The 19,031-nt window shown below is 50.3% G+C and overlaps 1 protein-coding gene across 1 annotated transcript in view; it reads right to left on the minus strand.

Annotated features, from left to right (window-relative positions):
• Positions 1-266: 266 nt before the first annotated feature.
• The window catches only part of F13A1 (coagulation factor XIII A chain), a 163,516-nt gene continuing 144,751 nt past the window's right edge, over positions 267-19,031 (minus strand). Inside the window, exons 13-14 of the mRNA XM_062187323.1 lie at positions 9,193-9,329; positions 267-420 (exon numbers count right to left, since the gene is read on the minus strand). Coding sequence (XP_062043307.1) covers positions 267-420; positions 9,193-9,329 — 291 coding nt within the window. The remainder of the gene's footprint in view (positions 421-9,192; positions 9,330-19,031) is intronic.

The following is a 19,031-nucleotide window of genomic DNA, read 5'->3' on the forward strand; positions in this document are numbered from 1 at the left end:
ATAAATGATGGCTTTTATGAGCTATGGGAGCTTAATTAGAGCTTAATTAAAGATAATGCTCAGAATCCTTTGAGATGGAATGAGTTGAAGCTACCACCCACACAGATAGCCTGGGTTTGGGAAAGTGTGTCTATAATCCCGTCATCTCTACCCTGGGGCCCTGTCTAGTCTTCACATCTCAGTTAAAGCAAGGGTTGACCATTTCTGCATTAGAATTTTCTTAGCCAAGACTGGAAGAGGCCGAGTGCTGGTGGCCGTCTCAGCCTTTACATAGAAGGTCGTCTTCGAATCTCCAAGCCCAGCTCGCCGTACACGTGTCTCAGGGAGTCACTGGTCATGCTGGCGATCAACTTCCGAGGGCCAGGGACCCAAGGCCGACACACTTCTTCCCACTGCACGGTGGAGTTGGGCCGGATTTCACTGAAAGCATGGAAAAGAGAGGAGAGGTTGGCAGCCCCAGCTTCCCACCTCCGTCAGAAGCGATGATGAGAACCTTCGCTTGATAACTTGTTCTCTTTATCTCAGTTGATGGAGGTAGGAGAATGGGAGGAACTGGTTGGCTGATTCAGCCAATCACAGCCCCTTTGTAAGGCTCTGCAGAACAGTCCCACGGGGCCATGCATCCTGCCACTTGCATGCACCCGGAGGCCTCCCACCTGATACGAGCAGCCAGGCTGAGTCCCGCCAGCCATGTCAATCAAATTCTAATTTGTTCTCAAACCTTCCACGGGAGCCTTATGTATATGCCTGGCCTTCTGCTGTGGCTCATTTTTTCTTGCAACTTTTTAATCTCTTCTGGAACTAGAGTTCTATCCTAACTCCCCCATTGTCTTTGCTGAGGCCCTGACACTCCAGTTAGCTCCCCCTTGGGATAGAGAATGTCCCCAGGCCTAATGGCCGGGACACAACCCTACCTGCTGCCATCCGACGGTCTTCATGCTCTGTAATTTGAAATCCCGTTGCAACCACCAAATTGGGTCCCTCCACCCACGCACCTTTCGGCTACTTGATTGCTGATTTCCTCTTCTATCTTGATAATGGGGTAGCTTTTCCTGTTCCTGTTTCCTGTTCCTGGTGCTCAGCCCTGCTCTGAGGTTTCCTGAGCCTCCTGGACAAGCCCACTCTGTTGGAGAACTAGCTCACTCTGGGCTAATCAGGGTTGAGGAGATCTAGGCTTCTCTGGAGTGTTTCCCATATAAACCTGGGAGGTGATTCTATACAGGTTTGCTCTGTGTGAAGTTCTTTGCTTTAGATACTATCAGACACATGTTGTAGTTCAGACAAAAGGAAGGTTAAGCAAGGGAAATAACGTCTCCAAGACGGTCTAGTGGGTAAATGGCCAGGGATAAGATCCGAGTCCTCACAGCACGCTCTCTCCGTGCCTGCACACTCTACTGCACACCAGGTCCCCAGGGGGACGGTGGGTCTTGGAGGCCAATGGCGCCCACTCTCCATTTTGCCATCAGATACCTTCTCTGCCCACACTGTTTACATTTTCGTAGATTTCCTTTCCTAAGCAAGACAGCTGCCCTTCCTTCAGTGGGAAGGGATTCCTATGCCTGTTCACAGAGGCTTCCCAGTCTCTGCTCTTGACCCTGACAGAGGGCGTGTGCTGGGCCTGACAAAGTCTGGGCCAGCCCTGCCCAAGCACAGCTGAGGACAGATGAGTTGAGACAAACTTGCTTGTCATGAAGGGAGGAAAAGGAAACTGCCTGTTTTGTTGGGGACACCGAGGATCGTAGAGGATTTTAGAAGTCAGTTACTGCTACCTCATTTTAGAGAGGACTAAACTGATGTCCTAAAGGAGCCCCCAAGCCCTGAATCACTGAGCTGGATGGCCCAGATAATGGGAGAATTGGAATTGGAGCCAGCCACGTATTCTTTCTAGAGTTCTTTTTTTTGACAGGCAGAGTGGATAGTGAGAGAGAGAGACAGAGAGGAAGGTCTTCCTTTTTGCCGTTGGTTCACCCTCCAATGGCTGCTGCGGCCAGCGCATCTCGCTGATCCGAAGCCAGGAGCCAGGTGCTTCTCCTGGTCTCCCATGGGGTGCAGGGCCCAAGCACTTGGGCCATCCTCCACTGCCTTCCTGGGCCATAGCAGGGAGATGGCCTGGAAGAGGGGCAACCAGGACAGAGTCCGGTGCCCCGACCGGGACTAGAACCCGGTGTGCTGGCGCCGCAAGGCAGAGGATTAGCCTGTTAAGCCACGGCGCCAGCCATCTTTCTAGAGTTCTGCTAGTAGAATAGACTGTATACCGTCTGGAATTCTGGGAAAACCTGAGCACAAGGAGGCAGATGAGGAAAGGTGAAACCGCCTGTCACATCCCAAGGGAGTTGGGTGCTTCTTCTTCCAGAAGCCCGGCACAGTCTGCTCTTCGGGCTGTGCACCCTGCAGACCTTGCTCCCCCGGGACTCGGCTGGATGCGCGCCCCGCCATTTCTCAGTGCCACTGTATGTCACCGAAACGGGGGCATACTGAATTTGAATTCCAACAGATTCAGACACCCAAAGTCTCTGTAACTTCTTTACAGGTTGGGATGCTTAAAAGTTGTGAAAATAGGGACCGGTGCTCTGGCGTTGCTGGTAAAGCTGCCACCTGCGACACCAGCATCCCGTATGGGTTCTGGCTCCTGTCCTGGTTGCTCCACTTCTGATCTGGCTTCCTGCTAATGGCCGAGGAAAGGCAGTGCTTCGAAGACGGCCCAAGTGCTTGGGCCCCTGCACCTAAGCGGGAGACCCAGATGAAGCGCCTGGCTCCTGGCTCTGGCTTGGGCCAGTGCTGCCATTACGGCCATCTGGGGAGTGAACCAGCAAATGGAAGATTTTTGTCCATATTTCCCTCTCTCTCTCTGTAACTCTGACTTTCAAAATAAAAAAATAAATCTTTTTTTAAAAAAATTATGAAAATGGAGATGTTATGTGTGCAGCGAACAATACCAAGTTAAAAAGTTATTTATACTATGTTCATAGTGTGTTTCCACATGAACCTTGTTGCCTGTGGGGCTTATTTAGTAGTTATGTCTGCTTGTCAGATGGAACTATGGAGAGAAAAATATTGGAAGTAATGCAACAATTTTTAAAAAATAAGTCACTGTTGAGGAATGTGCAATGACTGGTGTTTGTATAATGAAATGACGCCTAGTGGTTACAAGTTCTACGGATTCTGGAGCCAGGACGTTGGGCTCTCAAAGCCTGACGCTCCACTTACTAGTTACATCATATTAGACAGTTTACGGCCCTTCTGTCAGCCTCAGTTTTCTCATCTATAAAATGGAGACCACGCGGTGCCTGCCCCATAGAGCTGTTGTGACAGTTAAATGAAACATGTTAAGCAAACAACCTAGACCGGAGTCCTACATGGCATGAACATTCAGAAAATACAAGGGTACTTCAAAAAGTTCATGGACAGACGTCATTAAATGATAAGCCTATTTTAGCGCAAAATAATTTTGAAACCCATACATTTTTATATTTTCTTTTTTTTTAGTTGAACTATTTCTTTTTCTTTTCTTTCTTTCTTTCTTTCTTTCTTTCTTTCTTTCTTTCTTTCTTTCTTTCTTTCTTTCTTTCTTTCTTTCTTTCTTTCTTTCTTTCTTTCTTTCTTTCTTTCTTTCTTTCTTTCTTTCTTTCTTTCTTTCTTTCTTTCTTTCTTTCTTTCTTTCTTTCTTTCTTTGACAGGCAGAGTGGACAGTGAGAGAGAGACAGAGAGAAAGGTCTTCCTTTTGCTATTGGTTCACCCTCCATTGGCCACCACAGCTGGCGCACCACGCTGATCCGAAGCCAGGAGCCAGGTGCTTCTCCTGGTCTCCCATGGGATGCAGGGCCCAAGCACTTGGGCCAACCTCCACTGCACTCCCCGGCCACAGCAGAGAGCTGGCCTGGAAGAGGGGTAACCGGGATAGAATCCGGCGCCCCAACCGGGACTAGAACCCGGTGTGCTGGCGCCGCAAGGTGGAGGATTAGCCTACTGAGCCGCGGCGCCGGCCTACATTTTTATATTTTCATAAAATGCATTTTCCAAGAAGTTGGTGAAGACCTGTCATATTAGCTATTGTCATTGCAGCTTCTTATCTGATTGTTTTATACGATGACAAAGCAGAGGTTTAGCTGCTCCTGTGTCTTCAACCCTCACTAGATGGATTGTACAATCAAATTTTGCCATATTGGCGTATTTATTATGGTGATATTTGGGTAGGGTCGATCCTTGAAATGTATTCAGCTTTAGAGTAGCAAGTGAAGGGGACATCACCCACGCGGCAAACTTAGCCAGAAATAATCAATGGGCCAATCTGCTCGCTCAGGCCCGAAGCAAGGTTTACGACATCAGTGAGCAGGCTGCGCGCTGGGCCCAGCTCTTCTCCCACCGTGGTGTGTGGGCGTGGAGGAGGAAGTGGTGTGCAGCAGGCAAGAATGGCTGAGTTAAACTGAATGTTTGAGCATCCAATGGGCTTGGGCTGTGGGAACGACTGGGGTCAGAAAAGGAGGATGGAACACCAAGAACAGAGGCACGGTGGGGACCTGATAGCAGGACGAGTTGTTCAGAGGGACTTGGCCATTAGCTGCATAGTCCCCCAGAGAGACACGCGCTTGGGTTAAGGCACCTCCTGCCAGACGCCCTGGGGAACCTGGGAGGTCAGTAGAGCTAGGGTGGCTGGGGAGAGGCCCCCTTGGAAGGCGAACTGTCAAGGAAAGTCAAGAGGCACTTGCTAATGCTTTTTAAAAATTTTTATTCTTTGCAGATGTAGCTGTGTAAACTATTTTATTCAGTTGGATTAGAGCCAAATTATGTGGCAAATGCCCACATCCACAACCTATCTATGTGAGCATTTCCTCAAACTTATTAAATTTATTCTGTAATTCAAGACTTGAAAAATATGTACTTCACTGTTGCTGCCTCACCTATAAAAGGTAGACACTATAAAATATTTAGTTAGGTGAGGAGAAGCTAGGGTGAGTTAGAATTGTGGCAAGAATGGTAAAAGCCAGGAAGTGTTTGAAACATATTACTGTTGGGGTGGGCATTGGGTGCAGTGGTTAAGATACTGCTTGGGAAGCCTGCGTCCTATACAGCAGAGAGCCTGGGTTCGAGTCCTGGCTCCGCTTCTGATTCCAGCTCCCTGCTAACGCACACCCTGGGAAGCAGCAGGCGACAGCCCCAGCACCTGGGTCCCTGCCACCCGTGTGAGAGACTCGATCTGAGTTCCTAGCTCCTGGCTCCTGCCTGGCTTCGGTGTTGTGGGCATTTGAGGAGTGAGCCAGCAGATGCAAGATCTCTTTCTGACTCTCCCATTCTCTCTCTCCCTCTGATTTTCAACTAAAATGAAAATTAAGAAATTTTAAGAAAGGAATGTGCTGTCGTGATTGTTACCACCATCACTTCTGTGGTTACTGTTTGCACGAACATGCTGCACACTAATTTTAAAAAGACAGTTCTCCGTTGTTAATGTACAGTGCTCAATTCCACAAGAATCCAAGCCCAAGATGTTGATTGCTTAACACCTGTGCTATTTTTCCCCAGAGCCGTTCATTCTCCCTCTCCGGTTTCCCCAAGTGATCAATTAGCAGCACTTTCCGAAGCAGTTGTCCTACTTGGGGATCTGACAGGCCCAGCTCCTGGGCACCCATCTCAAACTCGAACTCGATCTTGAACTGTACCCCATCATTTCCTCTTCCTCATACCATAATCTACATCAGGATGCCTGTGTGGGAAAATACTCCTCCATGAAGATACCCGGACAAATACGTAACAGAAAGAGAGAAAGAAAATCATTCGCCCAGTTTGGGAAGTGGAGTAATCCTATTTGCTGGGGCCAGATGCGGTGAAAAATGACTCTCAGGAACGTGCTGAGTTGTCAGGATAGCCCAGCCATTTATCATCTCGGATGCACTCAGGCAAATGGGATTACTACCCCACTGTGCAGAAACGACACGTGGCCTGTGCTCTGTGGTCTGGCCCCCAGCTTCTGGCCTCCTTGAAAAGCTTCAAGTTTGAATCCCAATCACAAAGTTGGAGAATTTTTTTTTTTCTTGAAATAACTCACAGACCTTGATCATTTTTTGTTAAAGAGAAAATGAATCTGGAAGGTGAATTACTTGGTGCTCTGCCAGTATCAAGTGCAGAAACTTGAAAGCTAAGAGTCTGTGGAGGCAGACCCCGCGAGCAGCTGAGAGAGGCAGGAGGCAGCGGGGGCGTAGCGTGGGCTCAGCCCCTGCGGGAGGCCTGAGACACAGAGCTGCCGGCTTTGTTCCCAGCTCCAACTCCCTGCTCACCAGCTCCTGCCTCCTAGGGCCACCGCTTTGGGGTCCAGAGCCCCTGCCTTTGGGCATCACCTCTGCCAGGGAAGTGGGTGGCCAGGTGGGAGTGGTGAGTCCCTATTTACATCTAAATCCTAGGACCAAAGGCAGTTGGGCCGCATTTTGGGCCTATGCCTGTGCACTTTCTAGGAGTCCAAGTTGTTACACGAATAGGGCACTCCCAGATCAGAACTCAGCAGCAGAGGGGATGGTGGGGTGCGTCCAACGATCTGAGCGGATGGCGGTGGGTGCCGGCTGGCTCTGGTCTGGCTGTGAAGGTTGTGCCAGATGGCAGCCGAGAATGCAGCGCTCGGTCCGGAGTTTGCCTGTCTGCCCCTATTGTACCCTAACGTCCAGTGTGTTGGCGTTTGGAGGTAGTCGGGTCTCTGTGATGGGGTTGGGGTCCTTAGAGCCAGCTCTTCCTCTCTCTCTGCTCTGAGGGCACGTGAGGAAGGCCATCTGCAAGCCAGGCAGACAGCCCTCGCTGGGAGCTCAATTGGCCAGCACCTTAGTCTTGGACTTTCTAGGCTGCAGGACTGTGCGAGGTAAATGTCTGCCCAGTCCATGATGGTTCTCTCACAGCATCCCTAACAGACTCTTGTCTGGCCACCCATCTCCCGTAGACTGTGTACCGGTGGTGACAGCTGGCAGTACCTCCAGCCAGTGTGTGCGTAGGACACCTGCCCTGTGTCCGTGCAGGGGCTTGGTTTTGCCATTCCTTCTCCCTGACTCACCCCCACTCTGCTGCACTCCAACTTAAGACGTTAACAATAAGCAAATCATCGTGAGGCTGAACCTACTTCAAGGCCTGTGCCTCCCAGTGGTGAGTCATTGCGCGGCGTGGGATTGCAACTGCTTCTACGACACTATGTCCCCTTTCATGCACTGGCCTTGGCCAGGGTGGGGTTCCCCAGACAGCCAAGTGCAGAGGGAGCAGGTGGTTCAGGTAACCTCAGATGAAGCGAGTGGCGTGAGTGTTTGAGGAAGACAAACTGGATACAGTGGGGGTACCTACCGGAAGTCTGTTTTCGCTTTGCCTGAGCTATCTGTGTGTCTGATTCGAGTGGGAAGGTGCAAGAGCCGGCAAGCCAGGCTGCTGCTTCTACCTCAGACAGGGCTGTTGCTGCTAACCTCTCCTCCTAGCTGGCCTTGATGTCTAACTCAATTCTTTCTGTCCTGCAGTTTCCCCATGAGCACAGGAAAGTTGTTACGGTTTGTGCTTGCATTGAAAAGGAAGCATTCAAATTATATTCTCTATTGTTTCTTGTGTCTACAATAACACATCTCTTACTGAGATGCTGACACCACAATTGGTATCATTTCAAAGAAACTCGGACGGCCCTTTGTGGTGACAGAGGTGCCCCAGGAATGAGTGAGGCCTTGAACTTGTCCTACATATTCCAGAGGATTCTGGGATAATGCCTAACATACCTGGTCACGCGGCATTCTCCCAAGTCCTCCCCATGTCTTTCTATGCCTTACAAGGTCACCCTACATGAAATGTGTTAGATTGATGCTGACAGGGTTTTATTTGTAGTAGAAATGAAAGTAGTAAACCTTAAAGATTGGGATGTATCCTGGGTGTCACTTTAAGAGGTGCACTGGCAAATTGGAGTGTGAAAAGGAGAGAGAGAGCTGAAGCCACATTTCAAGCAAGACAGTGGAAGTCAGGGTGGATGCTTGGCCCCAAGACTGTAGGAGAATGAGACACCTGTTTGCGACCATTTGCAAGCCATCACCTGGTAGAGCGATGGGCCTTACTTTGCATCAGCCTAGATGACAGAATTAAACTCATTAGTGAGATCAAAGTGGCGAAAGCTCCTGACCATGGCATGGGCTGTCTTGCTGGGGACACTCTGCCCGTGGAAGGGATAGAAACTGAGACCCACAGAGCACAGCGTGACTGCTGGTTGGATGGGGTTGGATTTCATGTGTGTTGTTACAGAGCCTATAATCTCTGATCTCTGAATGGTACTAGACCTTGGTCTCTGAATGGTACTAGATCTTGGTCTCTGAGTGGTACTAGACCTTGGTCTCTGAGTGGTACTAGACCTTGGTCTCTGAGTGGTACTAGACCTTGGTCTCTGAATGGTACTAGATCTTGGTCTCTGAGTGGTACTAGACCTTGGTCTCTGAGTGGTACTAGATCTTGGTCTCTGAGTGGTACTAGATCTTGGTCTCTGAGTGGTACTAGACCTTGGTCTCTGAGTGGTACTAGATCTTGGTCTCTGAGTGGTACTAGACCTTGGTCTCTGAATGGTACTAGATCTTGGTCTCTGAGTGGTACTAGACCTTGGTCTCTGAATGGTACTAGATCTTGGTCTCTGAGTGGTACTAGACCTTGGAATCCTGAGGCTGAGTAGTTTTCTCCTGAAAGCAGTAGGCTCTTTGCAGGGATTAGGGTGGTCAAACCTGTGAGGTAGGTTTGGAAAGACAGGACCCAGGAAACGGGACCTCTTTCATCATATCCTAGCACATAGTAGGTCTTCAGCGACTGTTAGTGGAAGGGACAGATAAGAAGGTATTGGGTAAAATGCTGGAATGTTGGGCTTTGGGTTCTGGAATTAGCCACCCCGAGTCTCTCAGCCTGAATACTGGCTCTGCTCTTACAACCTGTACAAGCTGGGGCAAACCAGTTGACCTGTGGATTCTTCAAATTCTTCAACTACACAAGGAGATAATCATGTTACCTACATCGTTTGGGTGGCCTTAAGGATTAAATGATGGAAGTGCTGGTCAAACCAACCTAATGTTTAACTCCATATCAACAGGAATGGTCAACAAGGAGAGGAAAGAGACTTCCACTGGGGATCAAGTGTGCATCTGGAAAAGATTGCGAGAGAAAGCCTCCCTGTGGTCCTACACTATCTTCCACCCACATCCCCTACCCCGAGCTTACCGGAACAACTTCCTCTTTGGCCGTATCACCCCAGGGCCATCCAGGTAGATCCAGACATTTTTCAGAGCTTCTTTTAAAGGATTGGTGAACTCGACCGTGACAACCATGTCAGAACCGACTTCAGGAGTGCCACGCACCTGAGAAACCATCCAAGAGCAAAGCAACATGTCAGCACCAAAGCAAACCCCCTTCTGCTCTGCTGGCGTCAGCCTCCCTCTTTTGTGCTAAGGCTGTGCAGGGTGGTTGTTTTTAAGCAATGGGACCAGCGTGTGGAGGAGAGCTCACTGCTTTGACTGGGGGATACCTATTGAGAAAAATATGGAAAATCACTCATTAGAGTCACACTGTCTTCCTCATTATAAAAATCAACCTAATTACAGCTCAAGTTAATAGCCAGGGCCACTGGCCGCCCTGTGTCAGCAGGAGGTGGAAGAACATGTGCTGTAGCACAGAGCTGCTTGGTGAGAGTGGCCCAGAGAATTCTGCTTCTGGACATGGCTCCAATTTCTAACCAGAACAGAAGGGATTCTGGAGTTCAAGAGGTCGAGAACGCGCCAGGGGGCTGGTGTGTTCTTACTTGTGGACACATTAGGAAGAAAGATGTCTAATATCTAAGGAGGGAGTGTTTGCTAGCAAACTCTGAAAAGAAGGATCAGGGTGCTAAGGTAAAGGCAGGAGGTTTTCCATGTGCAGGTCAACACGTGCATCTAGGAGCGGGTAAGTCTGGGAGCGGAGAAGGCTGTTTGGTGGTGAGTCCCCGATAAAACTGTAGGAGTATCAGGTCGGATTTGCCAAAGCATCACCATGGCCAGAGTTCAATGTCAGTGTTAACACCCACAAGCAGAAGAGCCTTGAGTGAGCTACTCAAACTTCTGCCAGTGTCCTGGGTTGACACTCACACGGGGAAGCAGTGCTCCTGGTCATGGTCATTGTGTGGCTGCTCTCATCATCTCTCATGCACTATCTTCTATGTGCCATGAGACTTCTGAACACAACACGATGTGCTGGAACCTGGCCAGGAGGCCATAGGAGTTGTGCGTGTGTTCAGAAGCTACGCGTGCGGCATGGGTGGATCTGTATAAGACCTGCACCAGCTGGGAATGAGGTAATAGTAACCTGCTTCTAGCCTCACAGAATAGGAGTGCAATCAGGTGAGGCACGTGCAGCCCACACGTTGCAAGGCACGTGGCAGAGACTCAATACCTACATCTCAGGCCTTCTGGGTAGTTTTATTTTCATATTTTACCCTATTTCATTCTTAATACCTACCCAGTTCCCAATAAATATTTGTTAAATTAGGTTAAAGATAAAATTTACTGGTTGTTTCCATTTTCTATATATCATTCCAGCCATTATTTTGCTGTTTCTTTCTTAAAAAAGATTTATTTCATTTGGAATACAGAGTTACAGGGAGAGAGAAGGAGAGGCAGAGAGAGATCTTCCAGCAGCTGGTTGATTTCCCAAATGGCTGCAATGGTTGGGGCTGGGCCAGGACAAAAGCAGGAGCCTGGGAATCCATCCAGGTCTCCCATGTGGGTCACAGGGGCCCAAGCACGTGGGCCATCCTCTGCCGCCTTCCTAGGTGCATTAGCAGGGAGCTGGATCAGAAACAAAGCAGCTGGGACTGAACTGGCTCTCACAGGGGATGCAGGCGTTGCAGGCAGTAATGTTGGAGAAAACTCGTGGAATGAGCTTTTCTTATGAATGGGGGACAAGAGGAGACACACTGCCCGGAAAAGAGGACCCTCACTTATGGACTCTACAGCTAAGGGTGAACTCCCATGACTTCACCTTCCAACATGAAATCCATCCATGCAAAGGGTCCTCAAAAATTCATGAAACATGCGTATTATCAAATAACTGTGCATGGATTTCAATGCTTTTTTGCCACCAAAATAAACTTGCACGCTAATCCTGTTTTCCCCAAGCCTTTTGAAATACCCTCACAGACGCTGGAAGTGCAATCAGAATGCTTTACCCAGGGCTCTTGGATTAATTCTCCTTTGTTTCCATGCATTTTTCCTCCATTAAAAAAATCCCAGGCGTGGGCATTTGGTGTAGCGGACAGGATGCCACCTGAGATGCTTCACCCGTATTGGAGTGCCTGGGTTTGACGGCTCTGCTTCCAATTCCAGCTTCCTGCCAAAGTATATTGGCAGCAGGTGATGGCTCAAGTATTTGGGTCCCTTCCACCCACATGGGGGCCCGGATTGGGTTCTGGGCTCCTGGTTGTGGCCTATCCAATCCTGATTGTGTGCAGGCCCTTGGGTAATGAGCCAGCAGATGGTAGACCTCTCTGTCTCTTTCTCTCTTTCAAATTAATTAATAGAAAACTTTTTAAATATCCCAAGTAAATTCGGATTTTTATAAATGCAACAGAAAGATAATATTTACTAAAGCTCTCTGAGTGGGAGAAGGTGTGGCTGCTACAGAGACACTACTGGCCAGTGTTTGCTGTGACCACTGCCTTCCCTGTGTCATACTGCTGCAAATACAGTCTCCTGAGCAGTAAATCTGAGACTCTTCCTCGGCATAGATACAGCGACAAATACAAAGTACGTCTACCACGGGCACCTGTTTTCAGGGGATTCACTGTATACCCTGGAGTCCATCCCCAGGCCTCTAGGAGCCCCGGAGCTCCGGATCAAGAACGCTTTCCATCCAGGTAGGCTGGCTCTGCAGGCAGGTGACAACGCCGTGGAAAGCCAAGCAGGCCCTCCAGGTGGCCGGGGACAGGGACGGAGAACAGTCAGTGTCGGAAGGTCTGGCCCTGGGCTTGGGGGTTCGTAGCTAGGCTGCAAATGTGCACACGGTGAGCTTGCTTCCAGAAGCTGTGTCTGCGACCAGGGACTGGCACGGGTCTATCCATGCAGCCCGGAGTTGGGGGATGGCTGGGGAAGGAGGGGAGATGGGCGCGGGCCCGATCCGGCTGGAGAGTGTTTCTCTTGTGTAACAAGGGCTCAGGGTCCTTTTTCTTTTCCTTCTTATTTATTATTATTATTTTTTAAATTTACTTGACAGAGTGAGACAGTGAGAGAGAGGAGAGAGAAAGGTCTTCCTTTCATTGGTTCACCCCCCAAATGGCCGCTACAGCTGGGGCTACACTGATCTGAAGCCAGGAGCCAGGTGCTTCCTCCCGGTCTCCCATGCGGGTGCAGGGCCCAAGCACTTGGGCCATCCTCCACTGCACTCCCGGGCCACAGCAGAGAGCTGGGCAGGAAGAGGGGCAACCGGGACAGAATCCGGCGCCCCAACCGGGACTAGAACCCCGCGCCCATGTGGGATGCCGGTGCCGCAGGTGGAGGATTAACAAAGTGAGCCACGGCGTCGGCCCCCTGGATCCTTTTTCTGACACCTGGAATTTAAACTTCCAGGCTCTGACCACTGAGATGAAAATGAACCTTAGACTGTGAGACCCCTGTGAAAGCCGCTCAGCATTCAACATCTTCCTTTCTGGCTTGGGAAACCTAGGTGGCGGCGTTCCCCCAACCCTTCCTTTGAGGACGGTGGATCCTACACCTGCTAGTTTCCTGTTTTATTTGTTGATTTAAGCGACGGTTGGTGCCCATGAAATGCTGTGAACAATGGAGATTTGGGGAGAAAGTATGTTTGTAAGGAATTCTTTTGGGAATCCATACGGCTACCTTTTCTTTAGTGTTATAATTCCAAATCAGCTCAGTTGTATTTCTGATTGCCTTGCTCTCATGAAATCCTAAATAAAGGGAGGCTTGAGGCGACCCAGAGAAGGGCAGATCAAGAATCATTTATGTGCGTGCGCGTGTGGGAGGGGCATCCGAGACTCGGACCTCAGACACACAAAGCACCTGTTCTACTCGGTGCCGTGGACGCTTCCTCCCCGGGTTTCACGGCCCTGATGTATTTACTTCTCAATGTTGATTTAACATACCTGTTTATAGCAATTGACCTGCAATATCATATAAACACCAGTCACCAGGATTGACACACTGGATTCTTGTCTTTTATGCTATTTCATGATGATGAGCAGTGACTTTGATTCTCTGGTAAACAAGGAAGTTAGTCACACACACACACAAACACACACTGACAACACACTGACACACGTAAACGTGTTGGGAGAAATAACTTCTTAGGAAATCACAAGGCACTTTTCACAGAGTTTAGGCTTTGCAAAAATGCGTAACTAGTCAAAACTGAAATTGAGATGGAGAAGTTTGAGAATGAGTAGGAATGTGCTGGTGTGGCAATCTGATGCATGAGACGTGTTAGATTCACCCAAGAGTCCTACTGTTCGGTGCTTTCAATCGCCCATTCCGCATCTCTCGGGAAATGGTTTTGCCTGTGGTCACTGCTGGTGACAGGCTCCCAGCCCCAGCTCCAACACTGACTCCAGCTAGCCCCAGGCCAGCGTCTACAGACTTGTGGCACAGGTTTCACCTTGGTCGGGCAGCATCCTAAGACTGCGCTAACATGACAGCCTCGGTCACATGGGCTATTTAAATTTTAACGAAGTAAAATTACACAGAATTTAAAAAAATGCAGTTCCTTCTTGCCATCGGCCACCTTTCCAGTGCTCAACAGTGACGCATGACTGACAGCTACTGTATTAGCACAGCTTTAGCATTGACCCCATGCATCGGACAGCGTGTGAAGCGGTTGACATACGTGAACCCACTTGATCCTCACAGGTGGGTAGTATGGGTCTCATTTTCTAGGTGAGAAAACCGAAGTTAGTAACTTGCTCAAGTTCACGGAGTTAGTAAGTCAGGCAGGTGCGGCCTAAGACTCAATGCTGGGTACTTTATAAAGAGGTGTATTTGGCTCCTGATTCCAGTGGCTGCAGGGTCCCTACAGCTTGGCTATGGGGCCTAGGACAGGTCCCCTGGCTGCATTGCAACAGGAAAGAGAAGTGGAAGGGCAACGGGCTGCCTGTAGAAACACCAAGCTTTCATTCATAAAAACCTGCTGTCATCCCATGGGAATCAGCTCACCCCATGAGACCAGCATCAACATCTTCTCAAAGGCAGAGGCCCCCAAATCCAGTTACCCTCCACCAGGCCCCTCCTCCCACAGGTGCAACACCAGCAGGCTGGGGACCCAGTGTCCTGCAGCCCCATCCTAGGGATATGAACGTGAGATTTGGAAGACAAAGTACAGGCAGAGCCAGCTCAGATATAAATCTAGGTCTCTCTGACTCTTAAAACATTCATCTTTAAGCACCACATACACTGATCTCTGACCATAGAGAGGTAAAAATAGTAACTTTTAAAAAACTGGAATAGCACCTTTATTTTCTGAAATCCACTGAAGGATCATTTGCAGAGCCACCTTTTCATGTTGCCACTAAGCCATCCGTTGAGGACAATGGTTGTAAGTTGACCTTGAACTAAATTAGAAAACATCTCTACCATCTACCTCTTTCTTCTTGCCTTTCCGGGAAAAGCATTCGAATCCCAGAGTAAGATGTGACAGTGTGGCCTTGGAGCCCTGACAGCGTCTCTTGATGGGAACAGGATTTTCTATTTAGAGTAAAGATAGAGATACCATTTATATTATATATATATATAAATATATAAAATATATATAAAACCAGGATCCCCAACATGGGTAGATGAGGTTGGTTGTTCTGGATGTTTTTTTTTTTGGAAACGCATAGAGAAAACTGTGGGTTCAGTACCCCAGGTACTGGTGATTTCCGGTTTTCCCTTCCAGTGCTCATTGTTCTGCAGCTGTCCTGGGGGGTGGGGGGAGGGAACACACATCTTGGAGCAGTGGGGCTCACTCACAGATGGGGCCTGACTGAGGCCACTCACCATTCCCTTCTGTGCCGTGACCCTCCGTGAGCAGTAGCCGCTGTGGGGTGGTATCTGCAAAGCCGTGGCTGCAGGTGCCCCCTCTGGTGTTTCCCAGGGGGAGCAGGATTCACCTGCTCAGAGGCCCTCCCAGCTGGGTGTGGTTTCTCTGCAGATGCCATAGCACACTGTGAGAGGCACAGTTTTTTGGTCCCTGGGGTTCAGGCAGTGATGTTCTTGTGGTGAGGCTGCAGGGGAAGAGAACTGGACCCAGGGGCTGCTGCTGTGTGTCCTTGAGTGAACTGCTTGAGCTCTCTGGGCCTTGGTTTCTTAGGGGAGTCTTGGGATGAGTCAAGGCAACAGTGTGTGTCGGCACTTCTGAAACACACCGGCATTTGCTAGATCTTGCGTTGAGAGGGAGGAGATATGGCCAGGGAGTCATAAGACCCTCCTCACCCATAAGTGCCCCGATGGGAGTGCTGTGGATTCGGATTCCCAGGGCACTGGAGAGGAGACTCCCCAGGGGGCAAAGCAGAGACACCCAGCTCTTCACTGTATGCCAGCAGGGGTGACCGGGAGAGAGGCACCGTGAGCACAGGGAGGTTGGGGAGAGTATGAGTTCGCTCTGGAATGCCGAGGGTCGGGGTGACGAACACTCAGTTTGCTTTCATTCTCTTCTTGATGAGAAGCTTCGGCTCTTTAGGCTCCCACTGAACAAAATGCAATCATGGCGCAGTCTCAGCGTCTCAATACTTCGGGGCACTCATTACCTCTCAGGGGTTTCCCTTAATGTTGTCTTTTACTTTTAAAAATTTTATTTACTTGGCCGGCGCCGTGGCTTAACAGGCTAATCCTCTGCCTTGTGGCGCCGGCACACCGGGTTCTAGTCCCGGTCGGGGCGCCGGATTCTGTCCCGGTTGCCCCTCTTCCAGGCCAGCTCTATGCTATGGCCCGGGAAGGCAGTGGAGGATGGCCCAAGTCCTGGGGCCCTGCACCCCATGGGAGACCAGGAGAAGCACCTGGCTCCTGGCTTCGGATCAGTGAGATGAGCCGGCCGCAGTGGCCATTGGAGGGTGAACCAATGGTAAAGGAAGACCTTTCTCTTTGTCTCTCTCTCTCACTGTCCACTCTGCCTGTCAAAAAAATTTTTTTTTATTTACTTATTAGCGAGAGAGAGAGAGAGAGAGGAGGGATCTCCCATCTGCTAGTTCACTTCCTAAGTGCCCACAATGGCTTGGTTTCCAAAGCCAGAAACCAGGAGCTCAATCCAGGTCTCCCTTGTGGGCGGCAGGAACCCAATTGCGTCAGCCATCGCTACTGCCTCCCAGGGTCTGCATTGGCAGGAAGCTGCATCCAGGAGCCGGAGCCTTACCAGCATCTTAGCTGCGAGGCTAAATGACTGCCCCTCCCCCAGTTTTACTTAAGGGTGCGTGGATGCGGGAGGAACTGGGGCCCAGCCCCCAGCACAGCAGCTCACCCTGTTCTGCCCCCACTTGAATTAAAAGTGGGTCTTTGGGGACAGGAGTGGTATGGAGATGAGGAGGAGCCCACAGGAAGATCTATGGGTGTCTCAGGCTCCAGACAGAACCAAGCAGCAGGACCATTGTTAAGAAAACCAAGCCGTGTCTGGAATCGGAAAAGATCTGGTCGTGGGGCTGAACCTTGGTCTTCGAGCACAAGGTGGGAGAGGGAGCCTCTTTCTCCAGGAGGCTGCACCTGCCTGCCAGGGGCGGGATTAGGCCGTGGGGCCTGCTGAGTGGTGAGGGTGAGTGTACTGGGATGGATTTGGTCTTCCCACCACCCCCACTTCCCCCTCACCCCGGATGGACACAGTCTGCACACATGAGTGCTGATGTGGCAGGGGCTGCCCGGAGGAAGGTCCCTGCGCCCTCTCCAGGGATCCACAGTGACCATGATGTGTGATCTGCATTGTCTGCGCAGGGTGCACAGCTCCGCAGGTCAGTGCCAGCCTTGCAGACATTCTGCTGTGGCATTGGAAGCCTCTGCCCAGGCCCTATGTACTGTCCCTCCAGAAGAGGCACCACTGGTCTGTGCCGGAGGATCCAGGCTCAACCTGAACAGCCCTGCTCCTGAAGCGGACTGTCGGCCACTGTGGACAGGAAGGGGCAGCCGTTCGGGCCCATTCCAAAGACCCGGTCAGTAGGAAGGTTCTCGAAGTCAGTGATTCTCTGATCATTTTCTTAAGCTCTCGGCATTTGCTACAACTTATTCACAGAGAGTCAACAAGGTGCAAATGCATCGAATAAACGAATGGATAAATGAGTGAGTGGCTCACCAAGGAGATGAATAAAACTGGTAACTTCTCTCACTCAATAGATAGAATGAGTGAGGGGCAAAAGTGTGTTAATAAAACTCTTGGTAATGGTCAATTGTTCTCACTTTAAATATTTAACTTTTTTTTTTTAATTTGGGGGCAACTCTTTGCTCATGGTTATAATTTTTAAAATCATATACAAAGAAAGGGGTTATATTTTCTCCTAGAAAGACTGCTACCAGCTTCTACGAGAAAATTAGTTCTGCCGGTATTTGGTAGCCACCTGTGGGACTTGGTCTCTGGTACTAAAGAGGTGTTGGTTCCTGAGCTGAATTGGAAGGCGGATACCCAGGAGGGTCATCCAAGGCACACGGCGATGCTCTCGTGTCCTGCAGCCTTACCCCAGCGCCTTCCAGACCCGCTGCTCTGCCTCATTGAGTGCAGGGAAAGACACAGCACCCGACACCTACTAACCAGGCTGAAGAGTCCATGCCGCAAGCTGGGGGGTCACATTCTCTCCAGGCCAGTGGGCCACACCTGCCCTAAGCAGTTCTCAGTGTTCCCAGGCACAGATGGGGCTGCAGAAGGAGATGGGGAGGGAAGGAACACCTGTCAACAGCTCCCAGGTCCTGACATGGCCACGCACTCCCTCTATCACTACCGCAGGTGCAAACCCCGGAACCCTGGGGTGCTGTACAGGTGCCTATGATTGATAGTAGGAGTAGCAGTGTAATTAGTAGTGCTAATCGCTTTGCAAAAGGGGGCCATGAAGTTTAGAGACAGAGGTGGATGGATGAGACAGGAGAGAGCAGGAGAAGAAGGAGGGGGAGATGGAGGGAGGGCGGGGGATGGAGGAGCTGGGAGGGGAGGAGGAGCATACCCCGTGCGAGTAGGCAGAGTGGGGAAGTAGGAGTGGGACTTGGCTGTCACTGAGTCCTTATTATCAGGGCACCGTGCTAAGCTCTTTCTGTAGATGACCTCAGCAGCCCAGTGAGGTCCGTAGGCCCATTTCACATGGTGTGGCTGGTTACATCATTACCCCAGAGCAGCATGGGTAGGATGAGGAGCCAGAAGGTCTGCCCCTGGCTGCCTCTCAGCCTCTGTGCGGTCCCGCTGCTGTCCCTCCAGGTGCCCCTGCGGTAGCTGCTTTTCTTGAGGACAGGGACACCATGACACTGCCCCCTGAGGATGGGAGCGCCCCCTCAGAATGCCCTGCCCATGTGACGGGCTGTAGATTCCAGTCCATAGCCTACAGACAAGTTCCGGCTCCTCTGGTGCCCCCATTCTTCCCAAAAAACCAGCTGTTCTTTAAAAATTAAAATGCTGACGAGCCTTGTGCTGACTTGAAGCATCTTACAACAATCAACACATGGGAAAGCAGAGGACGATTTTATGTCTGCTTTTAATAAAATATACTTTTCTCATCAAAATATTGTGATGGCACGGGGAAGAGTGTGCTCATTAAAGTTGAATGAACGTCTTCCTCTTCCATTTTCCATATGAGGATCACCCGCCGTGACTCATGCGTGGTGGGTGACGGGAACGCTCAACCGGAAGCCTCATCATTACAGCTATGAGGGTGAGGGATGCATGGTCCTGCAGCCTCTAGCCTGCCCGCCGTGGTTGAGGACTTGGACCCAGATCGTGGGCCTGTTACTGCTCCAGGGGAGCCTGGATCTGCTCTACAAAGGAGTCAGCTATACACAGCTGGACATGGATGCCAGGACAACTCCAGCCCCGAGGCTGAGCTTGGGATTCCCAGAGGGTGATGGTGCTTGGGGTGAAGGCCATGG

Source organism: Lepus europaeus, chromosome 3 (assembly GCF_033115175.1).
Source record: "Lepus europaeus isolate LE1 chromosome 3, mLepTim1.pri, whole genome shotgun sequence".
NCBI lineage: Eukaryota > Metazoa > Chordata > Mammalia > Lagomorpha > Leporidae > Lepus > Lepus europaeus.